At 38.5% G+C, this 20,407-nt stretch overlaps 1 protein-coding gene across 4 annotated transcripts; it reads left to right on the top strand.

The window, feature by feature from the left end:
• Nucleotides 1-2,489: 2,489 nt before the first annotated feature.
• sgk2 (SGK2, serine/threonine kinase 2) lies at nucleotides 2,490-19,045 on the top strand. Of its 4 annotated transcripts, XM_022743602.1 has the most exons (14): nucleotides 2,490-2,597; nucleotides 3,954-4,015; nucleotides 4,219-4,256; nucleotides 4,827-4,888; nucleotides 5,270-5,327; nucleotides 6,020-6,103; nucleotides 10,447-10,578; nucleotides 11,851-11,963; nucleotides 12,084-12,120; nucleotides 12,225-12,311; nucleotides 13,660-13,755; nucleotides 14,548-14,703; nucleotides 16,329-16,418; nucleotides 17,550-19,045. In XM_022743602.1, exons 3-14 carry the CDS (start codon nucleotides 4,242-4,244, stop codon nucleotides 17,715-17,717), a joined length of 1,098 nt encoding a protein of 365 aa, XP_022599323.1. In that variant the 5' UTR covers nucleotides 2,490-2,597; nucleotides 3,954-4,015; nucleotides 4,219-4,241; the 3' UTR covers nucleotides 17,718-19,045. The 4 variants fall into 4 exon arrangements, with proteins under 4 accessions (XP_022599323.1, XP_022599324.1, XP_022599327.1 ...); XM_022743603.1 differs by lacking the exon at nucleotides 3,954-4,015; XM_022743606.1 differs by lacking the exon at nucleotides 10,447-10,578.
• The last annotated feature ends 1,362 nt before the right edge of the window (nucleotides 19,046-20,407 follow it).

Here is a 20,407-nt window from a genome sequence, read left to right as displayed (position 1 = left end):
GGAGGAACATCAGGAGTTTTCCGGCTGATGCATTTGGTTCAGTATTGGGATTTGATTATTACCAAACCACTGAACATCGTCATTGTTTTGACTACACAACTGTTGTGTTACCGGCTTCTGTAGCCACTCACACCCGCACTGGAGATACTCGGAAATCAATACAATTAGTACATTTACTTCCTGAATAAGTTTCATTCCTGTTAATGTAAGCTGTTTACACAGTCAGCTGGAACTGTAATCACCTTTCACAGGTGGACCCATTTTACATATGACCAAATTTTCACAAGTACTCTACAAAGATTTGGACAAAACCATCAGTTAAAAATACTAAAACAGATTTACTAATAGGAACTGAGGAAAATATAAATGTTGACTAAAGAAACGGGAGGACTGTGGGCAGATGGCCATGTGACCGAAAACTAAGAAGAGTGAAATACAGTGGCTGAGGCTGGTCAGTGAGGCTCCTACAAGCTTCAAATTTTGTGCAATAAAAAAAGTTAAGACAGAAGTACTGTATTCAGTAACACTTAATATTACAGCTCCTTTATTTATCAGACTAATTCTATTACTATAACACAATACAGTGGAAAAAAATAAATACACTTGCTTTGTTCAGACTGTTGGAAAAAGGTTGAGGGTTTTGACAGATGAGAGAAAACATTGACCCCAGCCTGGGTTGTCTGATTGTTCTTAAGTATTACTCACTTGTGTTCACTGCCTTGAAATTCTCCACATTGTTCTTTCTCAATGCACCATTATTGTAAAAACACGGGAGCTGTAATTTAAAATGTTACCCTCTGATAAATAATCAGAGAATCAAGAAACAGAAGTAACACAGTGTTTTAGTTTTTATCTCTATATGCAAAAGATTATAAATTATTTTTTAGCAATTCTTAATATATGAAAAGTACATTTTGCATTGGCATTTTAGCACAACTATGAAACCCAAATGGATTTCATACTATGATATTCCCACACTTGGTCACTAGAGAGTGCAAAAAAACACATTTTAGCACTATAAACATGGACTTGATATCTAGTCAATGGAGTTCTCTACAGTTTACATATGATGGAAACTCCATTTACAGTGTGTTCTTTGAAATGTTTACATTTTATGTCAGAATAGCTTAAAAAATAATGTTTAGATTTGGTATTGTGAGATGAAAGCAATTTTACTGGAAAGTTTTAAGGGCTCCTGGAATCTCGAATTTGACTTCTCTGTGTGTCTCTCTGGTGGGATTTGTGTATGCGCGTGTGTGTGCGTGTCAAGATAATTTTCGGTCACAAATGTCATTCAATCCACATGAATTAATAAACGTCCAAAGCTGTCTTGTCTGATTCATGTCTCTGATTCTTGTCTGATTTGAGGGATCACACACTGCATTTCCTGTGCTTGCACAGGTGTCTTCTGTGCGCTGTGCTATTGACTATAAACTAACTTTGCTTGTATCACATCCCCTATCAACCATATTGTTGTCAACAGTTGGCTGTGGTGGTGGTGGCAACTCCTTTCACGCCCTTTTTACTCTCACTGCTTATCTTCATGTTCCACTGCAGAGGCCAGAAAAACAAGTGTGGCTGATAACCTGCTGCTGCAGCCTGATGCAGCAAAATGAAAGTACTCAATTGACTGTTGGGTGGTAAATGTTTCATACAAGAAGGTACAACAGTTGTGCATGACTTGTTTCTTATTCTTTGGAAGGAGGATGCTAAGAAGACTGGCTTTCAAAATAAAAGTATGCTTATTTGCAGAAGTGGAAAAGTTCCAAGTCAGCCTCTGTTAATAGTGTGTTCTGCTTATTGTTACTTCACTTGGATTTTTGAGCTTAACTGTGCAGAATCATGTATGTGCAGAGTTTGACACTAAGGCTTTTCTCCATTCACTTGCTGACAGAGGAAAGTTTCTCTGTGCTCAACACAAAGCAAGTTTAAGAGGAGTAATTACAGGAGTGTTTTGTGACATGACAACTACTTTAAAAGCCAGTGAATACAGTGAACCTTAAGTGCACCTCATAGAGACATCTTGTTTTTAGCAGTTAAACCTTTGATATACATGTATACATACGCATACACACACACACACACACACACACACATATTTATATATATATATATATATATAAATATACTTAAAAAAGTACTTAAAATTACTTTAGTACAATTAAAGAGTAAATTACTAATTACTAAAGTACACCTGTGAAGTTGCTCATTTGAAATAAGTGTGAGAGCAGAGTCCGTTGTTGTGTGTATTGTATTTGTATTTATATATTTTAGAAAGCTCTCTGTGTTTGTGCAACAGAAATATACAGTACATAGATAAACAAAGACAAAATAATTACTTGCTACTTGCCTTATTTTGAAAGAGCCGAGTGGAGTAGTTTAGGCACACATACACCGCCCCTCACTGACACCCTGAAGCCTTGCTTGCTCCACCTCACTTTTAAACTCTGGAACTCTTCATCAATGATTCACTCTCAGGAAGTTGACCTTCCTGAACTGACCTCAGCCTCCTGCACTCTCAGTCTGTTTTGAATCCCTTCAGGTTCCTGAACTGAACACACTGCCTGCACACTGACCTCCTCATTCTCTGCACACAGGTGAGCAAAGTGGTCACCTGGATTATCTATGTGGTGCTTGTTTATTCCTAAATTACAGAGATTGTTTTCTGCATGTTCTGCTTGTGTTGGTAAGGTCTTTTTGAAAGGGTTCTGTTAAAGCAGCATGCTAAGAGCCTTATTGTGCTGCTGCATTACAGCGCAATCCAGGACAGACATCTGAGATACTTATAGTGTTTATAATGACCTCAGGATATTGAGCTCCCTGTGATATCACTTTTAGGCTGATATAGGTTTATATTGGATTCATAGTCATATTTTTGTAGGTTATCCAATCTGTACTGAGAAACCACTTGAATTATTTTTTGATGAAAATACTTAATATTATTAAAAAGGTGCTGTAGTAAATAAATATTTAAATTTGACTTGTGGCACTGATACTTTTATACAGATTATTCCTGAAAAAAATGTGCAGATTATGGATCTTTTCTGTTTGGGGTTCAAGGCTGTGAAAGAAAGCTTTTCTTGTCTGATTGCACTGCAGCCGGTTTTTGGAGTTTGGTGTGATTTTGTGATTCAGAGTCTCGTGCTCACTCTGAGGAATAAACCTTTGGACAGAGAACAGCTGTTTGCCTCAGGAGGTTTTCCCTTAATGTTACTGGCAAATAATAAGCAGCTTTACTTGCCTGTGGAAGATCATTGTTATGTTATCATAATTTATAACTTTGGAGTGGGTGATGGTTTTAACTTGCTGACATTTCCCCTTATTTATTAAGAAACCTTTGCTTTGAGGTCTCAGATTAATTCACTATGACTTGAAAGCCTATTCAGGAGTTGCATTTTATTTTTGACTTGCAGTGTCTTTATCAAAACTCCAAAGTCAACAATGAACATGCTTTTACTTTATAGTATATCTTATGTATTCACCTTTTTGAATTACATGTCAGTAAGGTGTTTTCTTTAGGTAGATGTATAAAGGTAAATGTGGACAGACTGCCATAAACATGAGAACAATTTGGACCATTTCAAATGATTTAAACAGCACTGTAATTCAAAAAGTCTTAGTGAAAGGAACATATACCAAATAGATTTAGATAATGCCCAGATGTTGCACAGACATTAAAACATGTTGCACAGACATTAAAACTAATGATCTCCATGAGTGTCAGGGTTTTTGAATATTCAGGATAAAATCTTATTTTCATCATATTTTTGTGGCTGCCAGGATTGATTAATATACTGTAGATCCAAAGTATAGAGCTTCAGCTCAAGTAATCAGGACCTTTATTTCATTTTTACACACACACACACACACACACACACACACGCACACACACATACACACACACACACACACACACACACACAATATCCTTCTTTGTGTTTCTGTTGTTCCAGCATCTTGTTCTCTACAAACCAGAACTACCAGCTCCTCTAGATCCTCAGGTTGTCACACTGAGGTCAGCAGCTGATGACTCGGAAACACACACACACACACACACACACACACACACACACACACACACACACCCCAAGCTTTTTATGACTCTCTTGAGAAGAGAGTTGTAGGTTAGAATCAGAAACTTCAACAGTTTCTGACCTCCTCTCCTCTCCTCTCCTCTTCTCCTCTCTCTTCATCTCCTCTCCTCTCCTATTCTCTCAGTGGCAGTGGAATGGATAATAGCTATGGCACACAGTAATGTGAGTATATTTGAGCTGAGTTTTGACACTGTCTCTTTTATGTTACTTGTTCCTAGATTTGAATTTGTTTGACTCTGGGCGGTTTAACCATGTGACAGAGGAAACATCTGATGCCTAACTCCAGATTTAAAAGAGGTTGTTTGTTTAACAAATGTCCGAATGTGAACAAACTACATCCCAGTGATCCGGTTTTGGGTTATTCTCTAAACATGATTCTATGTCATGTCATCTTATTTCTCCACCACTGTTATAATTGAATTGGGTGACAACTGTGTGGAATGCATGAAATATATCAAATAGATGATCTCCAGCAGTGAGAGGTTTTCATCAGGGGGTCTGTAGCTGCACAGTCATATGCTGCGATGTGACTCAGATTTTCATGTTTTATCTTTAGGCTCAATATTTATATCAACATTGTCACTGTCACTGCTGCTGCTCAATGGTGCATGTGAATGAAAGTGATTGTCTTTAAATACCACTTATTTATTGGTTATGTATCTTTAATTAGACAAATCAATGCAAAGTGCAGATTTCTTTAATTTTGTTGACTTGTGTTTTATCTTCTTCCAGTTGCGCTCACCGTCCTCCTCTCCTCATGATGACATCAATCTGGGACCTTCAGCAAACCCACAGTCAGTAGCTCTGCTCTCATGGCACCAGCATGTAACTGTTTTTATTGTAACACACAACTATACAGATACCAGTCCAGCAAAAACAGAATGTTACTGTCTTTGCTGGTGGCGTTTCTTTGCTATTGATCCTTCTGAGAAAATCCTGTGACTCAATTTAGTAAAACTCCAACAAACACCATCATTAATGACTGTTTATATTCTGTGTTTATATTCTGTGTTTTATGCATCAGAACATTCTTGAAGAAAACACCACTTTTGTGAGAAGGGCCAGTTTAACAAATGACTTGCTGGTGACTTTTCCAGCATTTGTAAGTTATTGCAAATACAGTGCTAATATTGTAAATGCATTTCATAGATTACTCTCTCTCTCTCTTGTGTCAGTGCCAGGCCCACTGACTTTGACTTCTTGGCTGTCATTGGCAAAGGGACCTTTGGAAAGGTAACACTGAAACAATTACTTATTCATCTGTCTCTCCATTGAAAACATTTTTCTCTCAGAGGCTTCCTTATTGTAACTGATTCACTTCACATATGCGTCAGGAGAAACTTCTCAATCTGGCATGGGGTTACGTTACATCAAATGATAAATTCTTTAGCAGGTATTAATGGTGGGTCATATAGATTAAGAGTTCCTCTCTGTGGATCCAGTTTGCAGCAGCGATTTTATTGTAGTAGAAAGAGGGAGAGAGATTGGTGACAGGGTCAAAGAGAGTCTACGTGCTGACTTCTGTCTGATCAAAATGTACTGTCTGCTTCATGAATTATTAACTTTACAATCCATTTAGGCCTTTTAAGGTTACCTGAACATCACCCAGTCAATGGAACAACAAATTACTAATACAATGCCAGTAAAATGGCACCAAAGGAGTGTTTCACATAAAGAATACAATAAACTCTTAATATGAATTCTTTGCTTTGTTGACAGGTTTATATTTAAACATGAAAATTATGTTAATCCTGTTTAAGGTGAAGTCTTTGTATCAAACACTTCTCAGATTTCTCAGTATCATCTGTTTGCACAGATCACATATCTGTGTTGTATGTGCTGTTCTCAGAGGTTTGATGCGTGTGTGGAGATGGTGGCAGAGACTGTTTACCAAACAAATCACTCACAAACAAACCTTTATGCAGGTCCTGCTCGCCAAGCTCAAAGCCGACAACAAATTCTACGCTATCAAAGTGCTGCAGAAGAAAGTCATCCTGAAGAAGAAAGAGGTGGGCTTTTGGACATTTCCAATCTCAGCTCAGCTGTTCCTTTCTGAATTTATTATTTCTTCATGAACCGCAACCAAACAACACTAATGCTCAGGGCCCATATTCACAAAGCATTAGTCATGCTAAAAGTTTTTACCTAAAACTTTTCTCTAAATCCTATTCACAAAGCTGCTGAGACCAACTTTTACTAAGAAAAAGCGAAAACTCCCAAGCTAAGAGTGCAACTCCATTGCTATGGTGCTTGCAGGAACCACAGCGCTTGGTTGATGAAAGACCGCCTGTACCAGTGAAAACGAATGCGCAACATCCTGCAGAGATAATAAAAAGACCACTGAGAAATAAACAAATACAAATTAAATAATGACGGATTAGGTGCTATTTAGTAGTGCGTTGTCCAAAATGCATCCGTATGATGAGGTTTGTGTCAACCCAGGAGAATTTAATTTTACTATATATTCACTGTAATGTAGCTGTAGTCCCGGCTGTGGGTTGAGGTGTCTGAAGATTTCCCTTGTCCCCCACCAGGTGACATCCAGCTGGAATATAATCCTTTCAAACAGCTGCCTCAGGTCACTCTCCATTAAGATCCATGACTTGTGTGTAGATCCTGGACACTGTACAACAATGTTGCTGTACAGGCAGCATCCACTACAACCTGTGTGTTGATGGTGTGATTTTGTTTTCTTGTTTACAAATCCCTCCTTGTCTTGCGATGGTGCAATAATTTTTATATGCGTTCTATCTCTGGCACCGATCACAGCGGGTAGACTGACCATGAAGCTGCTTTATTTCTCTGTAGTTGTTGAACATCTAAAAGAAATTGTCCTATGATGTCAGGTCAGAGCGCATTTATTATTAGGTGAATAGATTGGCTTTTTTCTGTTGCCAACATAGACTGTAAATAAAGATGGATGTAGTCTCCATGATGTCACCCATAGGTTGCTGAAGAGTGGTTTTGAAGCTCAGAGGGGCCGTACCGCCGTCGCCATCTTGCCATTACCTGACTCCGCCGAACTCCTGGCTAATCCAAAAATAGGAAAGGAAGAGGACGCGTGTCAAACTGAGACTTCGGGTTCATGTTGGCTTGTGGCAGGCATACACTCACCCGCCTATCACTCAAAGCGGCATGCCCTTAATTGTGCAGAACTTTAAGCCTTAATAAAATTAAAATGAATGAGTTATATAAAAATTCACCCTGTGTACAGTTGTCATGAAGGAGGAAATTAGCTATGGAGACCAAAACTGATTTTTGTACCAGACTGTAAACATGTTTATTTCTGCAGTAAAGTTGGGGGGATTGACTTGCTTTTGGAGCTTTCAAGCAGCCATTCAGAGAAATGCAGTTTTTGGTTCTTCCATGTTGGCTTCATTTTTCAACCTCAGAGGTTGCAGCTTGGTTGCCAACTAGCACAACATTGCCAAATACTTAATTTCTGCACTTATCGGGTTGTTTCAGTTGGTTGGAGATGTTACTTAATCCTTCACAAACTCCACAATGATAATTTTTCCCTTGTGATTGAGTTTGTATCTTTTAAGTAATTCAACATCGTTTAAGGTTTCCAAAACACTGCAACGTGGAATGACAGCAGCCCTTTATGATTCTTTGTGATTTGGTCTCAGTGGGTTAGGAGTTCTTTCCACTATTTCTAACTTCTCCCAGGCTTAGGTGCTACTTTTAGCGCTAAGTGGCTTACTAGGACTTCTAGGAGTCCTAAAGTTAGGGCAGACACAGTTTCTCAAAGTTTTTCCTAAATTGGCAAGTTAGGAGCTACTTTTAGCCTTAAGATGCTTCATGAATATGATTTTCAGAAACGCACTGTTGTGGCTTAAAAAATTAACTTTTCATTTGAATCCCATCAGATCAAAATAATTTGAAAATTATAAATATACTGCTGCCTCTAAACATATGAACTAAACCGTCAAGTGATTAAGACATGATTTTTTATCGGGTTTATAACCAGGAAATCCTTCAGAATAAATGAATTTATTTTGAACTACACAGTGCTCTGATGTGCCAGGGTAAAGTAGACGACGGTGGAAAATTTCCCAACTTGAACCAAAAGAAAATGTGTGTAGTATGTGTAGTGTGTGTAAGTATCTTTGAGTGTTATTAGTAAACAGTGTTTTGACCCAGCAACATGATCTGAATCTTATCTTATCTACAGCTTGTTCTGTACAAAGGACATATTTTACGACTCCAGGAAAACAAACTGAGCCACTTGTGTGTTCATCCAACAACTGAAAGAGATTCTGTCCAGACGGTTGTTGTCCTTTCATTTGGAGCATTTGCTTCTTGCTCAAGTTGAAGCGTTATGTGGCTTTATGAACAGAGATGGTTAATCCATTTCATTCCTCCTGTAATTTTCTGAAACTTAAATTACAACGTCAGTCCTCTAAATCTAAATGACATTTCCCTCATTAATGTGTCCTGACTTCTAACTGAGCTGCATGGCGCATTTGTTTGCCACTCACAGGCTGATTAACTGTCATTTACTTCATTTTAATTCCAGTTTTTATCCAAATAATTACATAGATTCAGCATTTCTTTGAAACGCCAATTAGACTATTATTACACAGTAAAGATCTCCTGTAAAACCCAGACATTTCTCCTCAGTGGTTAGAAAGCTTTTGTGATTCATTTTGCCTTTAAATGAAGAATTATTAAAAAAAAAAAAAAAAAAAAAAAAAAAGAACATTAGTAATCTCAAGGCACTTTTCAAATAGAGCAGGTCTAGACTGTACAGACTCGACTTGACAAATCCAGTTTATTTTTAGGACAGTGTTAAAATAGTGTGGAACCTTTTTTTGTTGTGTGTAAATGTAATTATATATATCTATCTATATATATATATATATATATATATCTATATATATATAGATAGATATATTAAGATATTGAAATAGAAAATGTGACTTTTTTAAAAGAAACTCAAAATGTCCTTGCTTGTACTGAAAATGATAAAAACAATTCAAATCAAAATGTATATTTCAAACATAATAAATCATAATAATAATTTTTAAAAATAGAAAAAACAAATCCAAACTACAGACATTAGAACGCAGAGTATGCAAAGATTTAACAAATGAGGGTATCTATTGCATTTTGTCAGCTAAAACACTGTGTTTTAGTGCTTAATGGGGCTATGTTTTGCTATTGCTACATAGCCAACATTAGCCTTAGCAGCTGTTTACTTATCAGTCTAGAGAAAAGATTGCGAGTTCAGCATCAAACTTCATTTCTTTACTCTCCAACAGCTGTCTCCAGCAGTGGAAAGGTACTCCAATGTTAACTCATGTTTCTTCTTGTTTCTTCAACTTCTTTTCTTCTACTGAAGTTAGCATGCTAATTAGCTAGCCCTGGCCCACTCCAGCCTGTCTCACCCTCTCCAATAGTGACTCACTAGCCTCCAATCTGTCCTGAAGACATAACACTGCTCACAGGATGTATTATAACCTCTTGTATTATACAGACAAAGAGGGCTGAAGCTCTTGTCAAGTGACAGTAGCCTCCACCTGCTGCTGACAAGAAACCAATACATGTTGCTCTCAAATTGAACTATGTCCCACAAACCACCACAGCAAATACACTTCAATTTGTTTGGAAATATGTATTTTCTCTATGACTGGGATATTTGTGGCATATACTCATCTCCATCTCACTGGCACATCAGAGTTTTGTAGTTTCTCTCACACAGCCTGGAGGTGATGCCAACATGAAGAGATAGTTTGCTCTTGGTTCGTCTGGTTAAATATTGCTTTGTCTCCTCCTCATCTCTTCATGCTTGTGATCCTACTCTTCTCCTCACATTTCCCTTGTAATTCCTCTCTTTGATGCCTCCACTCTATCCTCTCACACATCTTCACACCTCCTCCTCACTACCTTCTCTCCTGCTCATCCTCTTCCTCAGCCTCTTTGCTTCTCCACATTCAGTTTTTTCTCTCTGCACACACAAATACTGTAATCTTGTAGTTAGCAGCTTCATCTTGTTAGCTTTCTCTTGGGTACACTGTTGATATTTCTGATTGTGCATTCATCTTATTTCATAAATAGACTTGGAATTTTTAATCTATAATGTTGTGTGCTATCCCAGACACTAAGCTGGTGATGTTGTGAAACCATTGACTGAAAAAGGCATTACAGCAACCGTGGTATATAACTCCAGTGATTTCACACAGATAAGGAAGAAATCATTCAATCACTATTAGCGCTCCTCTCATGGTCCCTGATTTATATGTATTAACAACACTTACACATAACACAAAAAAATGCAAGCTAGCAAAGGTGTGTTTGTTCCCTTCTCTACCTTTATTCTGTTTCTCCTTTTTCTCTTGTCTCTCTTTAGCAAAAAAACATTATGGCTGAGAGAAATGTGCTGCTCAAGAGTTTGAAACACCCGTTTTTGGTTCGGCTCCACTACTCCTTCCAAACCCCAGAGAAACTCTACTTTGTCCTCGATTATGTGAATGGGGGAGAGGTACATGTCTTAAACTAAAAAAGTATATACATGAACATGAATAAATGAATAACATCAATAGACTTTGTTTTTACATCACATGTATTTTGTGAATATAAAGCACTTACATTATGTACATTATCAATAAATCACTATCATGCTCACTTTCAGACATTAAATGTTTCCTATAATAAACAAGGCAATTATCAATAAGATTAGCACTTTGTAGACTTAATAGTGTGTTAGTCAGATTACCTGTGACATCTAGTAACATCAGATTACCATGTCACAGTAACAACAAGTTGGACGGGAAGCAACAGGATTGATTTCTTTATTGTGAGATATACGTATATGATTTTCTCAGTCTGTACAATTGTACCAAACTACCAAACTGTCACTAATTATTTGACAATATAGTCCGAAAAGTTCAACACTTACGAAATACGCCTATTTGATTTGTTGTAGAAAATTAATACAACTCTCACATCAAACAGCTACCTGCATCTGTCCATATATCCACTGACGAATGATCCACCTCTATTTTGTTTGTTAAATTGTACAAAAACCAAAAAATACCTTTGATCAGAGGCAGGCTAGTTGTTTCCCCCTTCTTTCAGTCTTTCTGCTAAGCTAGGCTAAACAGCTGCTACCAGCAGCAGATGGTATCATTACCTTATGGAATTCTCCATAAGAAAGAAACAACAAAACAAATGAGGCTATCATCTTAAACTAGCCTCTAAAATAAATTCCTGGGCCAACAGTATTAAAACTATAACATTATTCATTGCTGTGTAGGTTTATAAAGCTGTTGATGTCCAAACCTAGAATGAACTGGAGGTGGAACTGGTTTAACATCATATCATGTTATTGCTTTGTTCAGCTAGGACACAGCAGACTGCACCATGACAGTGTCTTAATAAGTAATCCTTTATTCACTAATAACAAATAAAAACAGACACAATTCAATGGTATGCAGCCATCAGAACTGTTATCAAACACTCAAACTTTTCTTTGTGGTGCTATGCTGTTGGTCAGGTGTTTTGGCCCAGACAATGGTTGAAAGTATTTATTATTTGTTTATATTAATATTTAGTTTTGCATGATGTGTGTAATCATTGCTCTCCCTTCCCCTGTCATTTTGGCTGTCTCCTTATCTGTAATTTCTCTGTCCTCTTCTATCAACTCTTTTTAAATGTCTTTTTTATCCGTCCATCCATCCATCCATCCATCCATCCATCCATCCATCCATCCATCCATCCATCCATCCATCCATCTCTTTCTGTCTCTCTGCAGTTGTTCTTCCACCTGCAGAGAGAGAGATGTTTCTCTGAGCCCAGAGCGAGGTTCTACACCGCTGAGGTAGCGAGTGCTATAGGCTACCTTCACTCTCTCAACATCGTTTACAGGTCTCAGACTGACAGACTCACACATACAGGCTCAAATATTTCTTAAAATATGAGATAAATTCACAAGTGATTCATTTTTGCTATCTACACTGATAATATGCTCATTTGTGTTCACTGTAGAGATCTGAAACCAGAGAATATTCTTTTAGACTCTCAGGTGAGTCAGATTTGTCAAGTGTTTTGAAATTGTAAATTTTAACTCCTTCATTTGTATTTGTCACTATTGTGTGAAGAATGGCTGCTTGTGTTCTCTGTGTACAGGGCCATGTGGTGCTAACAGATTTTGGGCTGTGCAAAGAGGGTGTAGAGCCAGAGGGAACCACTTCCACTTTCTGTGGGACTCCAGAAGTTAGTAAAAAGTACACATATAATTAGGAAAAGGACATCAGAAAGACATACTAAAAATCAAGTCATATAAGATACATAACTCATGTTTAAACTTCACTGACACCTACAAGTGTCAGAATATTTTAAATATAATAATAATAAATAATAATAGTATATTTAATTTATATAGCCCTTTTCATAGTACACAAAGATGCTTTACATTAGTTAAAATGAACACAGAAACATACTAAAAATATACAGCATACAACCTTATTACATATTAAAAGCAGTTCTGAAGAAGTGAGTTTTGATTAGGGATTTGAACATGGACAGATCGGTGCAGTCTCTGATGTGTTTGGGGAGAGAGTTCCAGAGGGAGGGGGCAGCTATGGAAAAGGCTCTCTTGCCCCAGGGTTAGGGTTAGGGAGTGTGGTGGAGGAGAAGGTCAGTGAGGTTGGAGGGGACCTGGTAATGGAGGGCTTTGTAAATGGGAAGAAGGTATCATAGGAGTGAGAGTGGGTGAGCAGGCGAGCAGCAGAGTTCTGGATATACTGGAGTTTGTTCAGGACTTTGGATGATGAGCCATAGAGAATGCTGTTGCAGTAGTCCATTCTGGATGGATATTCTGACTTCGAGGTGTGTGGGGAGGAAGACGGGGGGAGTTGTCTGTAGGAAGGCAGAAATTGTGAGTGGTTTTGGTGACCGATTTGGGACCAGTGATGACCATGTCTGATTTATCACAGTTTAGTTTGAGGAAGTCTGCTTGCATCCATGTTTATTTTCAGTTTTTTTCAGTGAGGCAGTTGGTCAGAGTGGGATGAGTTGCAGTTGTGATGGATTTTGTGGAGATGTAGAGTTGGACGTCATCAGCTTACCAAGGGGGAGCATGTAGAGAATGAACAGGAGAGGACCAAGCACCGAACCCTGGGGGATGCCTTGGGACAGAGGAGCGGTGGAGGAGGTGCAGTTATTATATTGATGAACTGTTTGTGAGATATGACATTAGCTAGGAGAGGGCTGTACCAGTGATGTTGAGAGAGGATTCAAGGAAGGAGAGGAGAATGGTGCGGTTGATGATGTCAAAAGCTGCAGTGAGGTCAAGGAGGATGAGGATGTTGAGGTGGCCAAAATCTGAGGAGAGGAGGTTTCTGTGCTGTGTTGTGAGTGAAAACCAGATTGAAATGGGTTGAACAGATCATTGGAGGTGAGGTGAGCTTACTCTAATTGATGAGTAGAATCTAAATCTTTTATCGACTCAAACATACTAATTTGCAGTCAAATTATAAAGGTCAGGTTTAGTAAGTCTTGTCTATCTCCTCCTAAATCATTAACTCTTTTTCCTCTTTTCTGTCCATCTCTCTGTCGGCAGTACTTGGCTCCAGAGGTTCTTCGTAAAGAACCATATGACAGGACAGTGGACTGGTGGTGTCTGGGAGCAGTGCTCTATGAGATGATCTACAGCCTGGTACGTGTTTGTGTGTGTGTGGTGTGTGTGTGTGCGTGCGTGCATGGTTGATTTATGGGTTATGCCTTTTGGAAATATATAGGTACAGTTTATCTTTGGTTGGCATTTAAAATGTAATGGTATTTTGGGAAATGTGCTAATTCACTTTTTTGTCTAGAGTTGAGGAGAAGTCGATGAGAAAATCGATACCTTTCTTGTGTCTATACACTAAATATGAAGCTACCAGAATCTCTGAACCTCACAAATTTAATTCAATCAATACAAAAACTGAAGTGTAATCACAACTATCCTGTTTCCAGTCTTTATGCTAAGCTAAGTTAGCTAGCTGCTGTCAGTAACTTAATAATTCCCAGACATGAGAGTGATATCGATCTTCTCATCAAACTCTGAACAAGAAAGCAAATAAATGTATACAGTATGCCTGTGCCACCACCATATGCAGGTCAAGTAAATTTTAAGTTATATATCGCCAAATCACAACATAAGTTAGCTCAACAAGAGATGCACAAGATAAAGTTCTGAAAAATGTCTCTCTATTGCATTTATGTGAACATGAAATCTTTATCTCCCTTTCAGTCATGTGATTAAGACATAGGCTAAAACCTGTATATCCCTATAAGTAACCGCGAGTAATGACGTGAAGCATGACACAGGGAAACTGTGGTACTAAGAAAAGTTTACATGAATTTTCTGTTTCCTTACAAGTCTACATATCTATGGAAACTTTCTATGGAAAGGTGTGTTAAATTGCATTTCATACAAATGACATCTGTACTCGTCCCTTTGCTTCAGCCTCCTTTCTACAGTCGTGATGTCGGTGAAATGTATGATGGGATCCTCCACATGCCACTACCACTGCCTCCAGGGAAGTCTGAGGCCATCTGCTCCCTGCTACTGGGTCTCCTGCAGAAGGACCAGCACAGGCGCATCGGGGCCATTGCCGACTTTGTGAGTGTGTTATGTCTTTCAACTTTAGCTGCAGATTGAAACAAATGGTTTCCCAGATAAGACATAAGCCTAGTCTTAGACAGAGAATATTTTCAAAGGAAATGCATTACATTTTGCTTTAAAGACTGCCTGTTAGTCTCCCACTCCATCCTACCCTCACTGTGAACAAGGCTTAGTTCTTTCAAAAATATAAAACATTATTTAAGGGGTTTGGACTTTTTCTAAAGGACAGACCCTCCGACAAAAATTTGAAAGATAATCAGACACCCAAAATGACCTCACAATTTCTTCCATCCATGCATCCATTTTCTGCCTCTTATCTGGGGTCAGGTCGTGGTGGCAGCAGGTCAAGCAAAGTAGTCCAGATGTCCCTCTCCCTGCGAACGTTTTCCAACCCTTCCCGGGGATCCCAAAGCGTTCCCAGTTTTACAATCTCTCCAGCATATTCTGGGTTGGACATGCCTTCCAGGCAGAACCCAGCTTCCAATGGAAAGCACCCAGCATCCTAACCAAATGCTCAGACCAACTCAACCGAGCTCCCTCCAGATGTCAGAACTCTTCACCCTGTCTCTAAGGCTGAGCCCAGCCATCCTGCGAAGGAAACTCATTTTAGCCTCTTGTATCTGAAATGTTATTCTTTCAGTCTCTACCAGAGCTTATGACCACAGGTGAAGGTCAGACTGAAGATCCACTGGTAAATCGAGGACATTGCCTGCTGGCTGAGCTCCCTCTTTACCTCAACACTTTGGTACAACACCTGCTTCACTGCTGACGCTGCACTGAAATGCCAGTCAGTCTCCCACTCCATCCTACCCTCACTGTGAACAAGACCCCAAGATGCTTAAACTCCTTCACTTGGGGCAGAAACTCCATTCCAACCTGAAGACACTACCATTTCCTGGCAGAGAACATGACTTCAGACTTTTAGATGCTAACCCACATCCCACCCTCTTCATACTTTTCTGCAAACTTGCCCCAGTGCTTGCTGAAGGTCCTGGTCCAACAAGGCCAGAGCCACATCATCTGCAAATAAAATTTGCAGATTTAGAATTCTGAGGCCCCCAAGCCGGAAACACTAGTCCCCCCAGCTGCACCTTGAAATCCTGTCCATGAAAATCACAAAGAGGATTAGTGATAAGGGACAACTTTGGCTGAGGCTAACACCAGGAACGTGTTTGACTTTCACGGAGACCCCTCTCACTTTAGTTATACAGGGACCCAATAGCCCCGCAATGTATTTTCTGTTGTTTTGAATTTTAAAACTGGGGGTGCACTGCTTGTGCAACTGGGTTGCGGGTTGCGATCAAAATGATAGCGAAGTAACTGCGCAACCTGCTATATCCAGTTTTTTTTATGGCCAGACCAACTAATCAGATATAACAAGAACAACATAAAATACTTTTCAGTTATTTTGGGATTTTTGGGATGAGCTGGGATGATTTGGTGGGGCAGTGCAGGCCAGGCCAGAGGCCTGGACATGCTGATCCCAGACTTTGAAGACTTGTTCATTATTTATTTCTCATACTTATTCTGTGGGAGTGTGGGAATGAGTCTGAATTCCTAATGGGAAGAATGCAAGTATATTTACACAGTACACATGTAACTTTTCTTTCTTTTACTTACAGTTAGAAATAAAGAACCACACATTCTTCTCTCCAATCAACTGGGATGACCTTTACCACAAGAGAATCACTCCTCCTTACAACCCTAATGTGGTGAGTTATGTGTGGCTTCTTCTTTCTGAACTTTAACTGTCACAGATGGGCTCAGGGAATGTGACAAGAAGGGAGTCCACATTAAAAAAAAGTTATACAAAAAATGATTACACGTAAAGGTTACACAAATAAACAATGGGGTGTGGAGACCAGCAAGTTTAGCCATGAAAGCAGCACATGACAGAACAAGTGAGCAAATAGGCCAGCTTTTATAGTCTGGAAGGCCCAGGTTAACTGCATCAGTTGAAGACCGTCCCATGTCAAACACGTTGCCTGCTGAGGTTGGCCAGGACAACCTCCGAGACAGTGGGAGGGCTGTCACACTGCACTCTGCCCTCTGTCAGCTGTGTGTGTCTGTCTAGACATTCTGGTGCCTTCTCAAATATCACAATCATTTACCCTACCTCAAGGGTTTTTCTCACCCACAACACATTTTCCAGTAGGATCAGCCAACATAACCCGCCCTTGTATTCTTCTCTAAATCTAAGTTATTTTCCATATTTTCTTAAATCCATTATCCTCTCTGTCATTCCTCTTTATGAGGCTTCATATTCTTTACTTGGATTGCAATCCAAGCTAATTTCTTTGATTAATGTAATTTTTTATTATATTATTTTTAACTCAACTCATCCTTCACATTTGTCTAATAGGCCCAATAGAGGCACATTTACAGTTTGATGTTTTAAGTTTTATAGCTAAAAATCTATTTTTGTCAGTTCAGTCATAGTGGCTTCAAATCGTCATTGAATGTACAAACTGTATGTATGTAGCCTATGTCTTCTTCTTTAAATGTTAGAAACATCATTTATTGTGCATCCAGAGGGTTTTTCTTGAGGGTAACCTTCACCAATGCCTTCTTTGGAAGCAACTGGTTATAGGCTCAGTAACTTTTATTTGTTTGAAATGTATTGTTATGACTGCCTGACAGGTACAAATGAACACTTGAAACGTTGTGCAGGTTACAGTTTAACCACTGTCCTAAATGAGTGTACACAGTATGTGTACCTCCAAGAAACCACAGCAACATTAATAATGATTTAAACATTTAACAGCAGCCTACTTTTTTCTTCATAGAGTAAGTGACCTGCCAGAAGAAACTTCACCTCATTACCTAAATTTTTCCTCTTTCAGAGAGGCCCATCTGACACTCAGCATATCGATCCAGAGTTCACCAGAGAAATGGTTCCTAACTCTGTGAGTCGGACCCCGGAGCTCAACGCCAGCACCAGCTCCAGCTCCAGCTCCAACAACGCCTTCAATGGGTTTTCCTTTGTTGCCAGCGAGGACAGTTTTCTGTGAGATCCTGACAAACAGATCAAATAGAGTGATCACACCTCTTTTGAGTTTAGATCTCATGAGAATAAAAGCTCCTCATGTACTATGGTAACCATTGCAGAAGTCCCACAGTGCATCTATCATGTTTGACTACAGGGATTTCCAAATTTTTCCTCGAGGTCATAGCAAAGAAAGGGGCTTGTATAAAACAAACAGCATGCAGCATGCAATGAAAACATTTAAGGTTCAAATACAGTATATAAAACTTTTTGCCTGGATATTTTCCTAGGTCTGCTCTTAGAGATGCTGCAGGAAATCTTACCAAATATACAGGGCTCATAAGAAGTGGGAGCATCTTTAGGGATGCAGTGCAAATTATTTTTATTCCATTCATTTGCAAATGGAGGAAGAGCAAGTGAAGCTGGATTTACACAAAAGATGTTTTATAATTCTTTTATACTCTTTAAAAAGAGAGAAAAAAACCACAACATCCTCTTCCTGTGTACATCCAGACTCTATGTGAACACTAATTCTAATCTGTGAGTTCTCCAACACTTTCACCAATTCCAGTATGGTTTTCTAACCCTAACCCTTCCTTAAAGTATCTTTGACCAAAGACCAATGGAGGTGAAAAAAACAGCAAAAAATATTCTTACTAACAGATATATAACACTGTGAGTCATGCAGAAGGTGTGAAACAGTGGCTACTAGTCCTCACAACAATGAACCTATTTGTTAATATACCATGATGATGCACTGCTGTTAAAAAAACACTCCATGTTGCAGACCTTTATGCCTAAACGTCAGCTAACTGCACCTCAGTGTGCACATGATGTGGATTGCATGGTTTATTATGTGGATCATTGTTTTGTTGTCTGTATTGTAATTGAAGAAAGGATAGATTATTTCAGTTTATAGATAGCAGCCATTAATTTGTCATTAATTAGTTTTATTTCATGATATGTAACAGGCTAAAACAGTTCATATTATCATGAAAATACTGTGTCTTACATCTGTAAATATACAGTAGCAGCTTTGCAATTAATTATGTAATGTAGTAATGTGATTTTATCAGTGTAAATCATGAAGTGCCTCTCTGCGCTAAAACTGTAATCCTGCATGCAAAGCTATTATTCCCTGACTGATCATGTAAACAGAGAGACTGACGTTACACACTGTCGGGTCACGCTGCCAGCAGCAGCATCATTGTGGGTTGATGATAGCGATGCAAAAATCCATATGTGTGTGTGTGTGTGTGTGTGTGTGTGTGTATGTACATAGAAAACTTGTTAATAAATCTAACAGCTGTCAAAACATTTTCATGTTCTTTTGAATGAACCATTAAACATGATGTGTACATAACAGAAACAATGTTTTTGATAATTAAGTAGTGTGAGGCTTGTAAGTACAGTTGTGAGGTACTTTGACTTTACTTGAGTATTTCCATTTTCTTCTGTTTTACCTCCTTCTTCCAGCTATAAGCACAGTGTTTTAATGGATTATTTTTTATATAAAAGACAATCAGCTTTCAAACAGGATGCATATAAATGTGTATATATACACACACAGGCACACGCACACACACACACACACACGAACATTTGTCAAAATTTGAATTAAAACAGGTTTGAATATTCTTATTACATTACAAAATAAGGATTTTTAGGTTTCAGTTATAACCAGAAATGTCTTTTGCCGAGTCAGTTCCACCTCCACCAAGTCCAACAAAAATGCTGCTCACACATTATAGCATTAGTGATAATGATCATGTAAAGTTACTTTGCTTTTATTCTGGTGATAATAGGCTTCTTTTGTACTTTGCCTATGATTCTGAATGCAGGACTTTTACTTATAACGGAGTATCTTTACATTGTTGTAGATCTGAATACTTCCTCCATTGTTTTATTAAAACGACTTCCTCCTTTTTCACTTCCAAGTAAGTGTTCAAAGACTGATTATTCTGGACTTGACTAAAACCTGATCACTTGAGTCTATGATGACATTATTGCAACTCTGTTGGCGGCAATCATGGCCAATCCCATTGGCGCTCAGCAGTTTCACAGCCATGACATACTGATGGTTTGATATACAGTGTGTTTGCATGCTTGGATGAGTGTGTTACCAAGGGTGTCAACAAACTGCATTCATTCATGAATGGTGCCAACAGAACCTGAGGCCTGTACTATGAGGCAAGTTCAACATACTCAGGATAACTTTTAGTTATCTGGCTTGACTGAACCTGATATTGACTGTCCTGATAACCTGTACTATGAAGCAGGTTATCAACTGGCTCAGTTAACCCTGGGTTTACCTATCCAGTAATGAGTTGTTAATTATAAGCAACATCGTCAGAACCATGAATGAAGTACTTTATACGACAGGAGTACAAATGTTGATACTTGCTGGTAAATTCGGTTATAGCAATGTCCAAAAGTGATATTCAACAAGGTGAAATGTAAACAATATAATCACATGACTGGAATAGACAATATTATTTCCATGTCTAAATATAATTTCTATTAAAGTCAGACTAAAGATATATTGTAAATAAGTGCATGAATTATCATTATGTTTGAGTATTTTTGCTCCTAATTCTGATGATAAACAAACTGTTATGAACATGTGATGCAGATAAAACACTAATCAATGACATCAGAGGTTTAGTTTTTATTTCCAGTTGTGGTCACAGAGTGTTATTCTGAGCTGCAGGGATG

This window comes from Seriola dumerili, unplaced genomic scaffold, assembly GCF_002260705.1.
Source record: "Seriola dumerili isolate Sdu_G_001 unplaced genomic scaffold, Sdu_1.0 BDQW01000070.1, whole genome shotgun sequence".
NCBI lineage: Eukaryota > Metazoa > Chordata > Actinopteri > Carangiformes > Carangidae > Seriola > Seriola dumerili.
Note: the sequence above shows the minus strand (reverse complement) of the source record. Positions and strands in the feature narration are given on the sequence as shown.